At 41.8% G+C, this 20,756-nt stretch overlaps 1 protein-coding gene across 1 annotated transcript in view; it reads right to left on the bottom strand.

The window, feature by feature from the left end:
* The window catches only part of trrap (transformation/transcription domain-associated protein), a 94,834-nt gene that overhangs the window by 24,324 nt on the left and 49,754 nt on the right, over positions 1-20,756 (bottom strand). Inside the window, exons 47-62 of the mRNA XM_078280077.1 lie at positions 19,532-19,731; positions 18,967-19,088; positions 16,709-16,922; positions 16,301-16,480; positions 16,029-16,175; positions 15,082-15,201; positions 13,128-13,415; positions 12,546-12,683; positions 12,093-12,205; positions 11,171-11,306; positions 8,736-8,927; positions 6,045-6,240; positions 4,896-5,014; positions 4,611-4,757; positions 3,393-3,493; positions 1,080-1,281 (exon numbers count right to left, since the gene is read on the bottom strand). Of these exons, the coding sequence (XP_078136203.1) occupies positions 1,080-1,281; positions 3,393-3,493; positions 4,611-4,757; positions 4,896-5,014; positions 6,045-6,240; positions 8,736-8,927; positions 11,171-11,306; positions 12,093-12,205; positions 12,546-12,683; positions 13,128-13,415; positions 15,082-15,201; positions 16,029-16,175; positions 16,301-16,480; positions 16,709-16,922; positions 18,967-19,088; positions 19,532-19,731 (2,615 nt within the window). The remainder of the gene's footprint in view (positions 1-1,079; positions 1,282-3,392; positions 3,494-4,610; positions 4,758-4,895; positions 5,015-6,044; positions 6,241-8,735; positions 8,928-11,170; positions 11,307-12,092; positions 12,206-12,545; positions 12,684-13,127; positions 13,416-15,081; positions 15,202-16,028; positions 16,176-16,300; positions 16,481-16,708; positions 16,923-18,966; positions 19,089-19,531; positions 19,732-20,756) is intronic.

Raw genomic sequence — 20,756 nt, 5'->3', positions numbered from 1 at the left:
GTAGCAGCCATTATTAGAACAGATGATGAAAGCAATGCCTAATGCTAACACTGAATGTGGCAAGACCATATTTATTATTTATCCAGCCTGACACACAGAGGTAGCTGGTCTTTTGCTCTCTTTTCAGATCAGTCTCTCTAATCCCACTCTCCTGTGGCTCTTTGAAAGCAGAGACCCAGCAGGCAGTTTAGTCAATTTTCACAATCTCTCAGCCCCTCCCCTCGAAGTCGTTAATTAATGAAGGAAAAAAAAACATCTAGTTTGCAAAAGTGTTGAAATGAAGCAAAAATGTACCAAGAATTGCCCTAAATTTGCCATTATTTTCTTGCTTTTTGTGCTGTGATCATCTTATTTGATGTTGCCGCTTTTCTTGATATTGAGCACCACCTCACTTGAGTACAGTATGACACAGCAGGGCTCAGTGCTTTACCTACTATAAGAGAAAATAGAGGTCTCTCTTTGCTAACCTCTGGAAGGACCTTGGGGGGGTTGTATTGAATGAGTTGGTGTGTGTCTGCGTACGAAGGTGGGATGGTTATTAGCAAAGAGTCCACCTCTTTACCTCCAGGACAAGGCTTACTCAACTGGTGAGTATGGTAGCATTGGTCTGGCTGTTAGAGAAATGTCAATCCATGTAGAGGGTCATGAGATTGGAGCATGAGGGGAGGCCATTAGTTTGTTAACCCCCCCGTGCTAGATGATGGCCTTCACTCCACCATCGATCTGGCCATGGGAACCCATCCACACTGTCTACCACTGGACTGTAATCAATCAAATTACTACTCTCTGCTTGTACCTGTGCCAGAGAGGGCTGAAAAAGTCAGGTCTTTTTTTCTCATCAGCAACACTAATGTGATGGGGTCGGTGAACTAGGGAATTTAAAGTGACCCTATCTGAAACAAGGCCTAAATGAGGCCACTGGTTTTATAGTAACAGGGGTTAGGTGCAGGAGTGGTTGTTGACATGACCGTTTCAAAGCAAACAAAAGTATTAGCATTTAATAAGTCTTCACATGTTGCCTACCAAACATTGAACATGGATAATCGCACAAAAGGGCCCCTTCCCAGTTCCCTTATCACCTTTGCTAGGTATTTGCGAGACTTGCTCTCGTTTTGATGGCGGCAGGCGTGAAGGTAGCAGGTGATGGCGGACACTCCCAAGTGGAGCTGGCGGTCCTTGACAAAGATGTTCTCCAGGTAGTCACCCCACATGGCCCAGGCCTTCACCAGGACATCATGCATCTGTACTGCTGCCGAAAAGGCCTTATTGGCCTCCTCTGACCTGGAACAAGAAGGGAGGGAAGGTGAAAAGGGTTAGAGAGTGAGGAACAGACAAGTGAAGGGCAAGTGAGCAAAGGGTGGTAGCTGGCGGTAAAGGAGACAAAGTAGGACTGAGTGAAAGGGAAGTAGAAAAAAGAGATACAAAGTTGGGCTGAACACTGAAGAGAGGGGGGAGGGATGAAAGAGATGGATGCAATACTTGTGGAAAAAGGGGGAGGAGGGGGCGGGGGGGTTGAAGGAACGCAAGAAAAGGAGAAAGATGAAGTGTGCGAGAAACAGATTATGATGATCAAATTCTTAATGATGTCCTATACATCAATAAGCACCATTTTTCACTTGCTGTAATCTTCAAGGCCTTTCCCCTCGGGATTTACGGAGTAAGCATTTAACCCAGCATGAATTAATGTCACCAAGGGTTCAGGCGTGTTGCTATCTATGTAATATGAGTTGAATCCAACCTCATCGTACTGTGCAGATCAATCCATGTAATACTGGATGACATATGAGCTCAACATCTTCCTATTTTATCAGAAATGACAGAGCCGCAGTAAAGTAAAAATCCTCAGTGTAATGGCTATATTTATCTGTATACAAATCATTCACCGTGAAGAACAACAATCTGCAGGCTGATAAACTTGAGACTCCTTGGGATTTTTAATCCTGGTACAGCAATCTAGAAGCCCCACTTTGAGTATTCGATTCAGAAACTGTTAAGTAGCAGGCAAAGAAATAGACAGGGGAAATCTGGCAGGAGATCTACGTTTTGAATGCACCATTTATGCTGACAGTGAAATATATTCTGAATCATCAGCCGTTTTCACCACGCCTAGCAGCTTCTAACCTCACGTTGGCACGCAGTCTGAATAATTGTTACACACCTTTCAGCCTCTGATTAATAAATAAGATGCAAGAGGCACCGTGAGACACACTACCTTGCAGTCAAAACAAGGAGAGGGGCCTGTCAATGGAAAAGTCTTACTGAGCCATTGTTGGTAAATGGACCTCCATTTTAGGAGTGCTTCCAAAACTACTCTCCCGCTTACTGACAGTGACATGTCTCCCAAGCCAATCAATTAAAATGTGTTATTATAAAAGGCATTTTGGCATACGATTAAGAAATGGGAGCTTGATTGCTATGGGAGTCAGAGCCAAAGAACCTCCGGTAATACTTAATGGGGTTGCCTTAGTCACTTTACCAGTGTTAAAGTACATTAACAGTTTCTACTACCCGACTCAACAGGAGCACAGGCACCCAACAGACTGTCAAATCTCTGACACCCGTTTAATTGAATGATCCCAAAATCCTTAGCACATGTGGTTGCACACACGCACACACACACACACACACACACACACACACACACACACACACACACACACAATCCCAACCCCTAACCCCCACTCTGCTGTTAATTCTCCCCCAGTGTAGGGGAAACTTAATGATTGCAATAAAGCCTGCTGAGGTGGAGGCAAGTTCTGCTGATCCCATAGATTCCTGTAAATTGCCTCGAGTTAATTATTGAGCTGCATATACATTTAATAAGCCTTCCTCAATTTGTCTTTCACCCCTCAGGATGCCATGTCACGTCAAAGATGACGGGTGAAAAGGGGGGTGCTGAAGGGGAAAGAATGTTAAAGAGTGTGGCTGTGGGTTTGCACGGCCCAGCAAAGCGTTGTGCGCTCCACAGGCAAGCCCTGCAGCCAAAAACACATTACTGACACTGTCACAAACTTAAGACACCGATATACTTTAACATCTAAACCACATCACAGGGGTTACCTAGTAACCAAATCTCAGAGGTGCGTCAGTTTGAGGCGAGAAGTGCAGACTGAATATGACTGCCATGACCTGACAGCATAAAACACCCACGCAGAGTTCAGGGACCACTGACACAGTTTGAGGACAATGTGAGAATGAACAAACGGAAAACAATGACAGGCAGAACGATAGATTGTTAAAAAATAAAATAAATAAATATATATATATATATATAAAAAGGTGAAAGACGCTAAAAAGGTGAAAGACGCTAAAATTGGCTACAAAGTGACTATACTTGTGCATAGATGGAAAGGTAGTCAATGAACAGACAGCTGGAGCACTGATAGACATACTTGTTGATTTGAGCCAGGAACATGCCCTTCAGAGCATAGAACTCAGCCGTCATCTCCTTGGTGAAGTACTTCAGGTTGGTCGACTCTATCACCTCCAAACCCTAACAGACAAAGAAGTGAACAACAGAGGTTTAACTTCAAACCAAACTTCCGTTGTCACCCAGGGAGAGAAATCGCAAAAAAAGATCCCACAAAATTCTGTTTAAGACGGGGCCATAATCACAGATGAAAAACAAACAAACTGCTCGGTGTTTATTAAGAAGTACGAAAAGAGGTGTTAGGGGAACTAAACTTCCATTATGGTGAGCCTCTGATTAGGTGTCCCCTATGTACTGCTGTGACAAACGATGTGTAGCGGGAGAGAGAGACAGGGAGAACCAGAGGAGATGAGATAGAAGAGAGAAAGAGAGAGAAAGAAGAGTGTCTACTGGCACTTTTAATGACTTGTGGTGTGCTGAACTGCTTCTATTAATCAGAGCACTCCATGGGCTTAAGCGCAAGCTCCTGAGTTACACTCTCTTATAAGTCTCCCTGCTATAACTTGTCACCTAGAGCCACCCAAACACTTCTTGCTCTTACTACTTTTCACACTCAAAGAACCGCTAACTACGCCTCCAGCTACTGTGAACAAAAATCAACCCAAGTACTTAAATCAAACCAAATGCATCAAATGTGTTGTTCTTCAGTAGAGGTTGGCCTATTTCAACTTGGAGCATGCATGACCATAGTCCAAATTATGGTGCAAAGGATTCATCATGTTTTGATCACACATAATTCCATTGTACAAAGTAATTGACTTGGGCTCCTCCTAGAGAGTGATATTGCTAATACAATTTCATGACTTACTTACAAGATAATAAAACCAAGAGTGACTTTGAACATGACAAGCACGCCTGTTAACACACTGACATTTGTAATATATTATTAATTATGGGCAGAGTTCTACCAAACAATCCTGGGGCTCAAAGGTATTGAGATCGTACTGATTACTTGCAACTGTTGTTTATGGTAATACCACACTTACTTTCAATGGAATATTTTTGTGTCAGTCAGTAAAACATCATCTGCTCAAATCCGATATGGGCAGAACAACAGCCAGGTAGGTTTATGCTTGCATATGCATCCATACTTAACGCATAGGTCAAATAAATAAATAGGCAATACTTATTCTCTAATATGAAATATAGTATAGGAGGAGAAGTTCACATTCCATCTTACCTGCATGCACTCATTCTTGCCCATGACGCCGGCCAGCTGCAAATAACATTTGACCTGCTGTCGGATCTTCTGGAAGCAGTCAACAATGGGCACTGTGGGGATGGTATGGATACGACTCAGAATATCCAGAGCCACATTCACCAAACCCTGGAGAGACAACAGTGTGCTGTGGTTTTACAAACAATTAAAAAGGTCGAAGGGATCAGAGGAAATCAAATGTTGAACTTAATATTGCTTATTGATTCATTTATCTGACTAAAAAGGCTCATAAACTTAAACCAGTACCTGTTTGCGTCCTATCTTTCCATACTGAATGATAGCGGAAGCCGAGGCATGAACTCCCAACATGGCATTGTTGTTGTTTGGATCATGCTGTGTGTTCGTCTCATATGCCGTCACTATGGCTGTGGACAGAGACAAAACAGTAATGAACATGTTTTTTTTCCTTATACAAGTGTCATATTTAAAGAAGTAAACAAAAAGAGAGGAACTTAGAGCAGTATGAAAGCTCTGGTGTCATAATGCAGAGGAGGGCACTGGGGACACTAAACGTATTGAACAGTAAATGGGCCATGGCGATGAATTTCATCAAGAAAATTCCATTTCACTTCAACATAAGTTTGAAGGCTGTCACGTATAAATGAAGTGGATTTCATTGGCATGGTGCTGCAGAACCATTGCCATCATTATTTCAGCGCCTTACAGTGCAAGTTGGAGCTCAAGTTGCTTGAGACATCACATTTTGCAGTGGCTGCATCTTTGAATGGTTTCAAAGTCACTGCGGGAGAGAGCACTGAGCAAGGTAAATAAATAAATAAATAAATAAGTGTGTGTGTGTGTGTGTGTGTCCTGCAGCGATAGAGAGAGTGCTTTAGCAAGCTGACATTTGGAAATGTACAGAGACCCTGAGGGGGATCTGCAACTTGTGGCCTTTTAAAGGAGACACCTTCCTGGAACTAGCAGAAACCTGAGCAGCAATCTGAGAGTAATACATATACTATACTAATTCATCCACTATCCACGCCACGCACTCGTCTGAAGACATGTGGGGATAGAGCTTTTGAGGCCATGGCACCCAGACTCTGGAATGCTCTACCTACCAGCATTAGGTTTGCTGAGAATGTGGACTGTTTTAAGGGACAAGTGAAGACTCACTTGTTCAGGCTAGCTTTTGGGTAGCCTATGTCTTCTATTTATTTGATAATTGTTTCTGTTGTATTTGTATTTTATTCTATTGATTATTTTTACCATGTTTTTATTGTCTATGTACATTGTAAAGCACTTTGTGACCTTGTCTGTGAAAAGCGCTGTATAAATAAAATGTACTTACTTACCATGTGTGAAGAGTCATGCATGTGAAGATAAACATGTGTTTCAATATCACTGGTCTCGAGCTTAGAGGCAGTACTGGGTGTGTCAGAGTGTGTGTCGTACCTTGGTAATGGTGCTGGCGCCACATGAAGATGCTGCTCCAGTGGGACAGGTCATCAGAAACGATGGGCAGTCGGTTCCTCCAGGTTTTCACCACTGTCTTCATGTCATGGAGGCTGGTGTTGCGGCCCAGGTTAGCTGGCTGAAGCCCTGCATTAATTTGGGCCGCTTCTTGCAGCTCAATGATTTGCTGTGCCGCCTGGGGGGGGAATTAGAAGTAAAAATATGAGTATCTTGACCACACTCACTAGGCTCTTTGACTCCAACTTTAAACTTTTAAGATGCATGCAAGGTGGCAGATCTATAGCAGCGGCCAAATGCTTCTCATGCTTGCAATCGCTAACTTTTTTGTTTACAGTTAACATCTTGTGTCCCCAGGCCTGCTTTAAAGATTTGGTCCAGACAGTGTACCAGCTGCACTTAATCGTGTTAATATTCTGTCTACATCTCAACCAATGTATGCCGCTAGCCAAATGTCCCGCTTAGTTTGCACTGCAATACACACATGGTGTCCATCTGCTGTCAATCAGTGACAGGTCAAGTTTATCTCATGTCAATTGTTTGTTTTCTGTCTTTGCTTTAGGTTGTTTTGACATGTGGCATACCAAGTTTATTTTTTGTGCACAGTGAGCCATTAAAAATATCTTGTGCATTTCTGCCTCATCTCTCTCTCCCATTATTTCTTGTTGTCTTCAGTGTGTGGTGTACTGCACAATGAAGCTGAACTTCATTAAAAATCCTAAACAACTTTAATCAATAGAAACGTAAAGGAGGAGAATCAGAAAAATAGTGGTTAAAAGGTAGATATGGAGTGTTTGCAGATCAGTTAAGACATTTAGTTAAGAGGTGGAATGATGACGTGGTAGATGTGGAGAACAAAGCTCAGGCGATGGATGAAAAGAACAAGAAGAAAAGTGATGGCAAGACATTAGACTGCTGCGTTAATGGAAAAATGACTATAAAAAGGTAAAAGCATCAAGACTTAAAAACTTAAAAGATGAAATGATAAGAAAGAGAAGACTGTTACAGTTAGGGTATTGACGGATATGATGACAAAATACAGTGCTAGGGCTGTCCTCTTTTAGGTCACTGGCTTACAATCCCGGGTGCTGAAAGCCTCAAAACGAGATGGATCAAAGTGACCAAACACATTTACTTCCACAGACAGCTATACCTACATCACAACATCTCTAACATAACCATGACAAAAAAGAAATGCCTTCTCATAGCCTCTTGTAGCAAAGCATTAACACACATTATTGGTAACATTTGACACAATTTAATTTGTATTTCATCTTTTCAGGCCACTTTGGTAGATTACATTAGTAGAAGAAAGTTGTGGTCCGGCATATAGTGAAAATGTTTTGAAAAACATTTTTGCATTAGAGATACAGTCAAGCAATATTTCTTTTATGCCACTGAAATCATTTTGAGGGGAAAATCATTATGTCTTCCTACATAACTTCAATGGCTAATCTGCTCCAATATGGCAGAGAAAAAAGGACAAGGAGATGGGAAAATGATAAGCGAGGGTTTCTATCTCATTCCGTGAAAAAGAGCCTCATTGATTGGCCCAAAGCCACTCTGTGAACATATAATCAATAATTCCATTATAACTACTCATCAATCAATATTAATGCCAACCCTCATAATCGATAGTGTGGAAGATAATCCACTGATCGCCGGTCACTGCTAAGAGCTGGGATTTGATGATAACTTGATTCAAATGGAATTTGAGCCGTTCTGTATTTGCAGAGTCTGGGCTTCTTACTCTTCGAGGCTCATGGAGTCGTGAATGTGAGATATAGAGTTTGGAATGGAGATTTACAACAGGCCGCTTGACTGGCTAGAAGAATAAATAGCTTGTTTTCCCTTGGCTAGGGTAAATAATTGGACTGCACATATGCAAACACACACACACACACACACACACACGTCCAAAGAACGTAGTCACCCAATTCAAATACCCATTTTGAAAAGATAAATGTAGTGAATCAGAGCTGTGCTGAAGACTTAACCCCCCCCCGGCTCCAAAGTAAAATCTCCCAAAACAAAATAAATTAGACAATACAATATTTTTCCCAATTATCTGTTAATATCAGCTGATGGCCCATTTCTAACCTTCATTCAGACCGTCCCATTCATCATGTAAATGTAATTCTGCAGCAGGTATTTAATCAAATAGTATCTGATGGCAGGGAAGTAATTACAGCCAGTCTAAACCAACTCTCATCCCTCCTCTTCTTCTCTCTTTCTCCCCATGTCCCCCCATTCTGTTCACTCTCTACCTTTTTCAATTTTCTCCTTCTCCTTTTTCATCTTTGCCCCTGTCTATTGTAATCTCTTGTAGTGGAATCAAAAGAGGCTTAAAGGTTTTTTTGAAAACATTTTTTAATCATCTATCTCAATTTTACAAAATGGAGAGAGAGAGAGAGAGAGAGAGAGAGAGAGAGAGAGAGAGAGAGAGAGAGAGAGAGAGAGAGAGAGAGACAGAGAGAGAGAGAGATAGGGGCCCATGTCAGCGTTAACTCAACAACGTCTCAGGGCTACTGATGATCTCTTGAAATGGATCTCTTCAAGTGCTTATCACAATAAACTGACTTCCCTTGACTACGCATCCCGGCTTCCTGACTGCCAGGTCAGTCTAACTGGAGCATTTCAACAGGAAAAGGTGCATGCATTTTGTGCACTGACCTGCAGCAGCGGTGTGTGCACGTGGGAGACGATGTGAGGCAACCTCCTCCACTCGCGGATGGCCAGGCTGGAGGCCATCTCCACCAGTCGCTCTATGAAGTTGAGCTGCTGCTCCTCTGGGTGGCAGATGGCCAGGTAGCCACGGTGCATGTTCACCTTCCACGCCATCTCCTTAGGACAGCTCAGCTCCACCTGGAGATTCATACAGAATGTCAATGTCCATGTTTCAACACAAATTTATAGAAGCAGAAGACTGGCTACAAAACTGAATTATTAACAACAAAAAGGACTACATATATTAAGTATTTATAATAATAATAATAATAATAATATTTGTTCTGAAAGGATAATAGGTTGGCAATAAACATTTTTAAAGCTCAACATACAACTGTCAAATTAATTGGTGTACCTTGGTATAACTACAATAAAAAGATGAGCTCATGGTGGAGACTCAGTCTCACGACAGCAGGGGTTTGAATATCTGTCGTTCTCAAATGTTCTGCCACGTGTCAAGATTCACAATAATGCTGCTGTTGTAAACGGAAATCTTGCTTGTTTGCTTTCATCTGAAGAGTATAAATGTGCTGTAATTTGTTTCTTTCACCAGTCTTTTACTTATTCTACCATCTGCTGTCTCCAGAAAAATCAAGCTTCACTTGTGTTTGCACTGGAAAACAGCTTCATCTTTTATGTTGTAAAGCAATCCGTTTTCCCGCAGAATCCACACTGGTAGCACACAGGGTAAAATGCTGAGAAGATTACATTTTGAGAAGACTGCCAATCTCCTCAACGAATATCTTGTTTAAGGTAATAATACAGATTTTTTTTTTTTTGTCTTTATTCCCTTTGCTCTTAAGTACAACAAAAATGTATACTTTTGGAAACAGCTGAATGACAGACAGTAGCTGTTAGTTGCAGCTCAAAAAGATAAACACCTAAATAAATGTGGAATTGGTGACATACAAGGTGCGTGGTTTTCCTGCGCGTGTTTAGGTTTGTCCGTATGATTTCAGGCAGAATAGCGCACACTCCCCCACAACGTTGAGAGTGTGGCAGTTTTAATTAAATGAAAATATCCAAGGGGGCTATGACACTTTCCTTGCATAATTTAATACAAACACACAACAATATTGTACTGCAATTTATTTTCTGAATGGTTTCAGCAGGACTTTTGTACTAATGACTAATCAACCCGACGAGTCAGAGACGGAGGCGAAGGACAGGAAAAAGGCTATTGATTAAAACGCTGAGTGTATTAATACTAAACAAACAATAGCCCAGGGGAGCCTGCTACGTCAAACCTGTGGTTTTGCGGTTGCGTGTTTATTTCTTATTAAGTGAGTGAGAGAAAGACCCGAGAAGAAAAGAGCAAGAGAATGAGAAAGCATAGGTGTGTATTTGTGAATACTCTTCCGATTTTGGAGAAAATTACAGTGATGGGTCAGAGCGCACTTATCAGGGGTGACGCTTGATGAATATCCTGAGACAGGGCCGCCCTTATCAAGAGCCTGCTTTAATTGAAAGCGGGGACATTTGGACTTCGCCTCTGAGCTTGTGAGTGGTGGGCAAGCAGGCAACTGAAAGCCTGGCTCCTCTCCTCCACCGTAAAACAAATCACCCTGCAGCAGATGCCGGGGTAATTATTCACACACACAGCTGTCGTAAATATTAGCCACTAAAACCAATGCTGCAGAGCGAGGGATGAAGACATGGAGGTGCAAGTAGAAATGGCAGTAATAACAAAAAGAAAACCAAGTAAAGAAGAGAAGTTGGAGAAGTAGGAGACAAAAGAGAGAGAAATGGGTACACCGAGGAAGGAAGGAATGAAACACAGAGGAAGGGATATAGCGGAGTTGGTGCTGCCATCCGGACAATTTAATTAGGTGTCACCTTAAGACAGACCAGCTCAATGGATTGGTTCCAAGTCTCCTTGAAAGAGCAAAGCAGGAGTATTTGTTATGTGTCAGGTACTATCACGCGCTCGCCACCAGTCTACACTTTGTTTTAGGAAACATGAAGCCAATAAATTAACAGAGCAAACAGCTGAACTGCATTTCCACAGCTTTATGGCCAGCTCTCTCATTCTCCCCGGGGGTGAGGGGTTGTGCAGGGACTGGACGGTCCCAATATCAAGTTACTATACACTGACACAAGGCCTGTGTCTAATATACAGCACTGTACCGGGAAACCAGGAATAAAATGGAAAAAAAAGTTAAGTCTCTGGTTCACTGGGTTCAAGTCTCAAGGCTCCACTGCGTCTGTGATTGTGTTACCGAGGATTTGTGGTTCTAGTTTCTTTTTTCTGTCAAAACTGTTCAAGGTTATCGCAACCTTTGGGAGACAGTAAGAGCACTCCTGTGTGCAGATTGTGTGTTTATTGAGTGTCAAAATCCATACATGAATACATTTCTACATGGGGACTGCGCACTCCTCACCTGTACCAGAGCCTCCTTCATGGCAGCCCAATTGGAAACCCTCCAAGCACACTCGAGCATGAGATAAGGGTTTGAGTGGCCTTTAGATTGGCCGTATTCTGTCAGAGGTTCCCACTGGTTCAATTCCTTAGAACAGCTGGAATAATGAAGACAAGGGAGATGAAAAGTTCAGGCAACATTAAAAAGTGGATGCTTTTAAATGTGCTACAGCTAAGCTAAACAACATTTTAGTGGTAAAATGCATCCTTTTGGTTAGTCCAATTCACAGTGAGTGCATGCATTTGGAGCGGTTACTGTGGGAGGTTTGCCTGGCTAAAAATTCACAGGTTATCATTTTTGACTTTAAAAAAAAAAAAAAAAATCATATTTGCATAGGCTCCTTGCGGTTCAATTTTTTTGAATTATTTGCATGGTAAAATACACTTAACATTGGACCCTATGTAAAATAACAATAATGGGTTTTTAACAGGCAGGCATACTACTGGGAGAGTCATTTGGTTCTGCAGGGAGGCATGGTGGTCATCCTAGACTGTGGCAAGTTATTAAGAAGCCATTTAATTCACACATATCACAATTGACTTGATGGATTTCCCTGCTGACAGATACATATTTTCCCAGCAACAGCACCAATGCCACATCCATATAAGAACAAAAAGGTGGTACATGGTGGCCTGCAGGTTTATAAAGGAAACATATACATATTGTACAGAAATTCAGTTTGTTCATTATATTTTTCAAATGCTGTATGACTCATGTGATGAATGGAATAAATGTTATCTGGTTTGAACAATCAATGGTGCACAATATATATGAATGTATTAATATTTGAAGGTATTAAAGTGAAAATCCACTAAGGCTTTGTGCTCTGCTGACTCTCTTGATGTGTAACACAAGACTGCCCTCTGGGATCCAGAAACCTTACCGTATCCAGTGGTCCTCCCAGAGCTGGTACTCAGGGAAGATGGCTGGCGAGACGTTGCTCCGCTCGTGTTCTTTTCTAGCCTTCTCCATTGCTTTCTCGTAGCTCTCTTGGGCCTAAACAGACAACAAGCTTTTTTAGGCTAATAAAATGATTATCAGCCCAACATGCCTGCGTTGGTGCAACTTGCTGCAACATTTTTCCTATCCTTATTGATATAAATGGGGTGGACATAAGATTAGAAACACCTTTCAGCAAGATGCAATATAATTTAACAGCACCACAAATTACAGCCCATTAAATTTATTTATTTATTTATACATTAAATAACACATTCAAGGAGGTAGGATTTATTTGTAGGATGGTGAACCCAATAAACTGGCAACAGTGTATACTAAGTAAGATCATACATTCGTTTTAAAGCGGCCAGTGGTTTCCTTTCAAGCTTTCTCTCACCTGTTCGAAGAAACCATGCTGCTCGTAGGCAATGGCTGTGGCGGTCTCGGGAAACTTGCACCTCTTCTGCCACAGGCCGGCCCACATGTCCTCCTCTTGGAGCAGAGAGTAGAGCTCTGCTAGGGAGTCCAAAATCTCCTATAGACAAGTAGAACAAAATGTGAATGGCAGCAGAACAAATTGAAACATTTCCAGTTATCAAATTGTAAATTGAATGAGAGCAGCTTTGCTAATGGGTTTATTTCAAACAGGATAAGAGGCAGATTTTCCAACTTTAAATATGAGGCTGCAACACACATGTGACAAATATATCTCTGGATCCTCCACTGTTGAAGAGAAGGATAAATAAATTAAAAAAAGTACATTTAAGAAGATGGCTGCTTTCTTTTGTCTTTAGGACTAGGGTGTCACATTATGATCTATTTTGTTACTGCTTTCCCGAGAAATAAAGTCCTGGAGTTAGTAACACTACATTGTCAAGTTATTAAAATATAAGTGGAAAATAGCCAAAATAAAAAAAGTATTTGAGGGTCATACAAAAGCTAATATGGCCAACTCCAAGCTTATATCAAAATGCATTACCTGTTGAGGTGGTGTGATGCTTTCCTGCTCGTAGAACTCTGTGCTCTGCTTGGGTTTGCTGTGCAGGCTGAGGCCCTTTTCAAAGGCCTGCTGCTCCAGCATTAGAGTGGAGCGTAGCCAGAGGTTGTGTGTCTTGCCCAAGTACTTCAGCACACAGGGGCGGATGGGAATAGGAGGCACACATTGGGACATGGCCTCAACAAAGCAGTTTAGGGCACTAGGCTGACAGTCCCTCTGGGCCTGGTGGCTGCCACTGCATAGGAAAGGACTAATTTCTCCTGACAAAGCCTGGAGAGGGGAGAGAGAGACAGCACATCAACTACCCAGTTTCACTTAAGCAGCAGTGCTATGATATAGCATATTGATAAAGGCATTCTGTTGCATGTATGGGATGCAACATGATGCTGTTTTCCAGTAAAAGAGAGCTGTTAGGAAACAGGAAAAGAGAGGGAAGAGAAAACAGGTAAGATGACTGGGAAGGGACAAATGAGAAATTGTATGTAGGAGAAGATAAATGACCAACATGTCGCTGGAAGTCCATTCATTTTTTATAGAAATGAGCCACATGAGATTTTTTTAATTGTTGTAATTTTACATACATTTATGTACAAATAGTCAATGTTAGAAAATATTAAGTGTAATAAAATAAAAAGTAAATGTAAGTTGTAAGTGATTACAACCATTTAACCCAGTCATAGTCACTCATTTTCAAATAATGCAGCCTATTTAGGAACTGCACAGGGCCACTCTATGCAATAGAGCCCCTCAGAACGGCCACATTCAAACAGAATAGACTGAGTGTGACCGCGGAGTTAGTGCTCTGATAATCATGACTGACACACACTCAGAAATAAATTATGCATTGTAATGAATATAATTTCCACTGCCTGTTGACAGCATGGAATAATTAATGCCTTGATGGTCACTTTAATTAGGCTGGTGGTGAAGAAGGCCAATATGTCATCAAATTCCTTCCGTAGAAAAAATGCGCTTTTATATCATTTCAATGTAATAATCCCCTCAGAGATAGAACGCCTGAGCAGCAGTAATTGATATGGTGTAATACGGGCATTAAACGCAGAGCTGAGGCAGGCATCAGAATAACCATACATTATGTGACATATTTGTGACTACATGCCTGTCACAAAAAAGAAAATATCATTTTGAAGCCATATTTTTATTGACTGCATCTTTTAGATGTTTAAGAGCTCAATCACTTAAAATCAAGGCCTTTCAACAATTCTAAAAATACTCTATATGCATCTGGTTCGTTAAACTCATTACAGCTTTCCTCCCTCTGCTGTCTCGTTTCCATATTTAGCATACATGAATCTGTCCTCATTAAATGGAATTGTACGTTTTGAAACGGTAATGGGACGGCCAAGGTCAGCGTTAATGTCTGCTTGCGTCATTGATAAGATACAGAAAAGAATATAGGGAGTGGATGGGTGTACACAATGAGAAGTAACAGGCAATGTGCAAGTCAAAAATACTTGGGGTAGTGAGAAGACGTAAGCGTGCATCTGTTTTTATGATTTAGATTCTGAAAGAGAGTTATTTGCCAACCAAGGGACACATTTTAGATTTTAAAAAGTATTGGCAACACTTTAATACTGTATGCCATGCAAATGTAAAATATTTTAGCAATACCCAATATGCAAAATTACATCAAATGTTTCCCCCACAAAGCTGATTGACATTCTGTTGTTGCTAATGCTTAAAACATCCTCAGGCAAGTGCATTTCTTTCTCTTATTTAATATTCACAACATTTAAAAATCTGATGGCTTGGTTACACATATAACCTCAACCATCAGCATACTTCCACTGTACTCTGAGCAATACTAAAATGTACTGTGTATACAACTGAAGTTACTTAGCTCTGTGCTTCTCTGGTCTGGGTGTAACTAGATAGAAGCCAGTGAGTAAGTTAACTAAGTCAATGTTATACTCACATGCTGCTGCCTGTCAGAGAGGATCTTCCAGAGGCGAGGGAAGAGCTGAACCCAGGTCTTCTCAGCCAGTGGTGTGGAGATGTGACAAAGCTGGACAAGAGCGTTCAGAAGTGCCCCCGTCTAACAGAACAGAGAAAAAAATGACAGCTGCTGACTCAGCAAGGCAAGGGTTCAGAATCCTTGTCTCCCGGAGAGTACTGCTGATTTACTATCCTACTGGGTGGTTCATTGCAGTGTCGTAGTCGAGACCACCTAAACCAAGACCAAGTCAAGACCAGAGTGTTTCGAGACTGAGACAAGACCGCCACTTTGAGGGATTGAGACCAAGTCAAGACCAAGACCAGATTTGTGTTAGACAGCCAGAGTGTCTTCTCCTGTGTCCCGCATTCACTTTCTTGGGAGTGTGTGTAAAGGAGACAGGGAGAGGGGGGTTTTACGGAAACAAATTTCAAATTAGACACGAGTCAAGTTATTGGTTGCATTTGCAAGTTTTTAACACATAGGCATAAATCAGACAATGCCGACAGGAAATTTAGCGAAATCCTTGCAGTTTGACCGGTCTTAAAATAAAATCCAGAGACTAGACGGAGTAAAAATGCAGACGATTCCGAGACAAGACCAAGACCTTCAAAAATTGGTCTTAAGACCGGTCTTATTGCATCTTATTGCTAAAATAAAAATCAGCAGGGCTCTGGATCACAAACAACTCTACACAGGATATAAGAGGGGAAATGTTTCAAATATATGATGGAAGTTAAATATCTCAAACGTTCTCTATAATATTGCTAGTAGTAGCCCCTGGGTAATTAGGGCAATTCTAAAAATCCTTCAACATAATGCTTAGATACATAATTTCCCCCAACTTTGTCAAAATCCAATCAGTTTTAACAGCCCCTCAGTACACTGTAGGACAGAATACGTGCTGGTTCCAGAAAGGCCAAACTTACCTTGACCTCCCGTAGTGAGTCTAGAAACTTGTCATGGCGGTTTGTCAGCATGTGCAGTTGGTTGCCTGCATCTCTCTCAGCCTGCTCCTTAGTCTTGGGGATGGCTGTCTGGTCACCTGGTGCTAACTCTATGTCTATCTCCACATCCTGCCAGAGCAGAGAAGAAAACAATCGTCTTTTAATCTTTTCTCAGGACCACAGTATGTAATGTGTGTGTGTGTGTGTGTGTGTGTGTGTGTGTGTTTGTGTGTGTGTGTGTGTGTGTCTCCCACCTCTTCCTTGGTCTCACTGTTCTCTCTCTCACGTGGCTCCTGCTTGACATGCGTTGCCATGGCGAAGGCGGCGCGGTCATGGCTGTCAGCCAGGTTGATGACGTTAGTGATGGAGGGCAGCATGGATCCTTGGCAGCTGGTGCCGATGATGGTGTTTCGCTCACACACTGCCAGCAGCAGCTAACAAGCACATACACACGCACACAAACACGCACACGCACACAAAAACCAAGGGAAGAATGCAAAGATCAGTGACAGTAAATGACATGACAACTGTCAGCGTGACAAGAGGGTAGCCGAAGCTAAACCAAAAAACAAACATTTTATGAATTAAAAATGTATTAGGTTTTCATGTTGGATAAAAGGCTTAAAAAGGCCTACTGAAAGATTAGAGGCAGCGCTGTTTACCTCTATGCACTGTTTGATCCAGAAGTGGCTGCCCATGGCCTCCCAGTTCTGAGAGCAGCAGATGTAGAGCAGCCTCTCATAGACACGGCGCTTCATGGAGGCGTCAAACACCTCAAAGAACTTGGCTCTGATCAGTGGCTGAGTGCACCGGAGCCCCGAGAGGAAGGCTGGCTCCAACTTGGAGGTGATGTCACTTCCTGAAAGGCTCTCATCCCTGAACAATGTGAAGGACAAACCATTTATTTGACACAGCTTACCCACTGAACTTGTGAACTTGAGTATCATATATATTGTTTGTTGAGAGTATATCAGAGATGTGCTGACTCTATGGTCAGTTTGGAAGCCATCATCAACTCGCAGATATTTTGCAGCAATTTGAGGAGGCTTGAGACTTTTTTTTTAAATTTTTCTTTAATGACTTTTACTTTTGTTAACTGCATTTTTAAATTAATTATCATATCAATATAATATGTTTTTGTTTCTTTACTATTACATTTGTATTAATGTCTTAAGAAATGATCAAAACAAATTGTCAAAATAATCCAAAGAATACAATGTCATTTATATTTACAGTTCATTTTTTTCTGGTATTTCTGTGCAACTGTAGACACAATTATTACAAATACTGCTAATTAGCAGCATATAATCCTGTTTGGGATTAATGGACGATTTACAAATATGGCAGGCAAGGCAGGTAAGATTGTGAACATATTATAAAGCACAAAAAGTAATCTCATAGCAACAATCAAACGCAAGGTCCCAGTACGTTCAAACAGCCGTGCCGTGCAATACTGAGGATCACTGAAGTGGCACTGAGGAATTAAAACAGAATATTCTGTGAAATTAAGTTTGATGTTGATACTCCACTGCTAGTAAAGCACCGTTATGCATTAAACACAAATGTCATCATTTCTACATCATCCTGCTGCACTAAATGGGCCTCATGGGTATGATTCACATAAAGGGCGTTAGACAGTAGCCGCAACCCAGCTGGCGCACGCAAATGTGAGGTCATGGGAGCGTCGTGACTATTTATACCCGCGCTGGTGGTCGCAACACTAGTTGCAGTCTTCTCCTGAACAGAGGTGTCGCTAATGAGGAAAGGCTACCGACTGTGCTCTTTCTACGGACTAGAAGAAGAAGAAAAAGGTAAAAGAACGGCAGAACTGGCAGCAGCATTGACGTCAATGCTTTGATTTGATTCAATGACCTACTTCGTCGGATCAAGCCTTTCATTCACCATAAAAGAACTCATCTTAACCCAGTAAGTTTACAAGAGAGACTTGCAGTCACTGAGAGTCCTGGCATCCGGTTGCCCAGGAGCTCGTTCATGCTTCCTGTTTCCGCTTTGTCGCGCGCCACTGAAAAAAACAAAAGAGTGGCGCGCTATAAATCCGGGCGCGCCGGCAAGATCTACGTCATTTTGACGTCACGATGGCGCACCAGCTTGGTTGCGGGTACTGTAAAATGGCCATAACAGAAGGGAAGGTGGGATAAAAAGGAACAACAAAGGCAAGGCTGCCCCAGCTGCATATTGCCCCTATTTGCGCCATTCTCTTAATCACACATTGTTCGGGCACAGCTGCTTTATGATGCCATTATCATTACATGCTGTCCATCATGGCTTTACTGCTCGTTCTAAATCTTTTGACATTAAGAGCAGATGGGGTGGAGGGATACAGGGTACATTTGGCCGATTAAATGTGTATGTGGGTAAGACAGAAAGACAAAGAGCCAAGCCAGGTTTGATGAATAGCGGGCAGTAGGACAGTCTCTCCCCTCTGGCCCCCACCTACTGGGTGTCCTGTCAGGAGTTGGCTGAGTCCTGACACTACTTTAGCCTGGTGAAACACCCTGACACATTATCCATCTCTATCACTATGTGCTGTCTTTCTGATCCCTTCTACACAATGCCACCCTCCTATTCTCCACCTTTACTCTATTTACAGCTTTAATTTCTAATAATTAATTACTCTTTTTCCATGTACCACCAACTGACTAACCATTTCCATTTATCTACCATGACGTACTATTCCCTATCCTTACTTTGATCTTTAAAAAAAGATGAATGGTACACTGCTCCTGCTTCAAAACCCCTCCTCCTCATCTCTATTTTTTCTACTGCTCCTTGACCCAACCTCTCGTGTCTTTCCCCGCCTCAACCTCCCGACCTTCATCCCTCCTTTTAAGATGGATGCAAGGGCGGCATGGCGGCAGCGGTACGGCCATTTGGCCATGTGATGAATGGTGGTAATTACCTGTAGACGTAATTAACGAGGTCCAGGAACTGGGCATTTAACTCAAGTTCATCGGGGAAACGCTTCTCTATGTAGGTCATCATCTTCACCAGCAAGACGGACTTTTCACGTATGTTAGGCATCTAAAAAGGGAGGAGGAAAAGAGGGATGTCGGTTATAAAGAAGAGATAAAGAGAAGAGGGAAGAAAATAAAAAAACAAACAGATAATCTATTCGGTTTAATTCTTGTGACCACATCCCTCTGTCCAGCTCAGCCTTTTACTGTGTGCTGTCCTTTTACATCTTAAAAAAATAAATAACCCCAAAGACACCTCTGTGGGTGCTCGTGTTAACCTTACTGGGTTTATAAACTGTGCTTTGCTTGTCCAACCGTTTCACACCTTTTAAAATGTAGTGTGCTGATTCAGTTCAGTCACATCTGCTATTGTCAAAGAAACAATGCGACAATCTGCTGAATCCCACATTTGTATTTGTTTGCACACATTATCACACATTTTCTGTAAATTAATATTGATTCAGAGTCGAACAATCTGTACTGTCTCGCAGAGAAAAGCCTCCTTCTTACCTGATTCGCAGCCATGGGAGAATTGTTTTTCACCCACTCTTCAACAATTTTGACGACAGCACGGAGGATTTTGGGGTCAGGTGACTTCTCAATCAGCGAAGTGAGGATGACCTGGATGAAGTTCTTCCTCATTTCAATGCTCATGACAGACAGTCGAGTCTTCACCAGGTCAAGACTCAGCATCACCAGCTCACTGGTCACTATGAGAACAGAGAGATTAACAGTCAGGCAGGACTGAGACAAACAAGCTACCAAGAAACAGGGTCAAAATATGAGAGGCATTTTAGTATTATTATTATTGATGGAAAGTATTTGTTGACATTTGTGAATCAATTATTGTGCATGTTTTTCCGTAAATAAGCTTCAACAGACACCAGCTGAGGTGAGTCTGTCTTCAATATCAGCTAAGTAAGCAACCAACATACAGGATTTCTTTTCTTCATTGCTATTCTAAAATATAAGAGCTGTAACAGAAAATAAAATCTCACCGTGTGTCTTTTTTTCTCAAGAGTCAAGCTGGTCTTGAACAATGTGAATCGTGCACTTTATGTTTTCAATAGTGATAGCAGCCAAAATACAACTAAACAGTTCCAATACAATCGGGATGTAACTAATTCAATCAAGTTTATTTGATTAGCGAGACATTTGCAATCTTTAGAGGCAAAAGCCTCGCTGGTCAGATGGCCTTTTGTCTTAGTGACTAACTGTGCTTAGCAGATGGTAAATGTCCGTTTCCCCCGATATAGTCACTAGGAGCAAAGTGAAAGCACTGATAGCATCTTTCAGCCATTACCTCCCACCTGAAGCCAATCTGGTAAAGCCAAGCTCAGAGAAGTCAGTGAACCTCCATGAATTTTGTAATTGTCGTGAGAAAGCTAAACAACCTAAAACACTTAACAACAACACTGTCTTTACTCTTGCTGCCTAACATACAGTACAAAGCAAGTTGTCAAGAGGTTCCGCGTCAAACCATCTACCGTTTACTCTTTCAAACCCATAGCAAAACAGCACAAGGTGACCATCTGTCTGCTTACATCCTGAGAAATACTAGGAGCCAATACAGGGTGGGAACCAGAGCTGTGAAACCAGACTTTCTGTAGAGTGGATCACCCCCCTACCACAACAGCTATTGAGAACACAGCTGGGGTCACTGATATAGAACTTTTGATACGTTCTTTATATGGAGCCAGGCACTGGTGAGATACCTGAGCTCTAACTGGGTCTA

This window comes from Sander vitreus, chromosome 21 (genome assembly GCF_031162955.1).
Source record: "Sander vitreus isolate 19-12246 chromosome 21, sanVit1, whole genome shotgun sequence".
NCBI lineage: Eukaryota > Metazoa > Chordata > Actinopteri > Perciformes > Percidae > Sander > Sander vitreus.
This window is presented reverse-complemented; position numbering and strand designations above follow the sequence as displayed.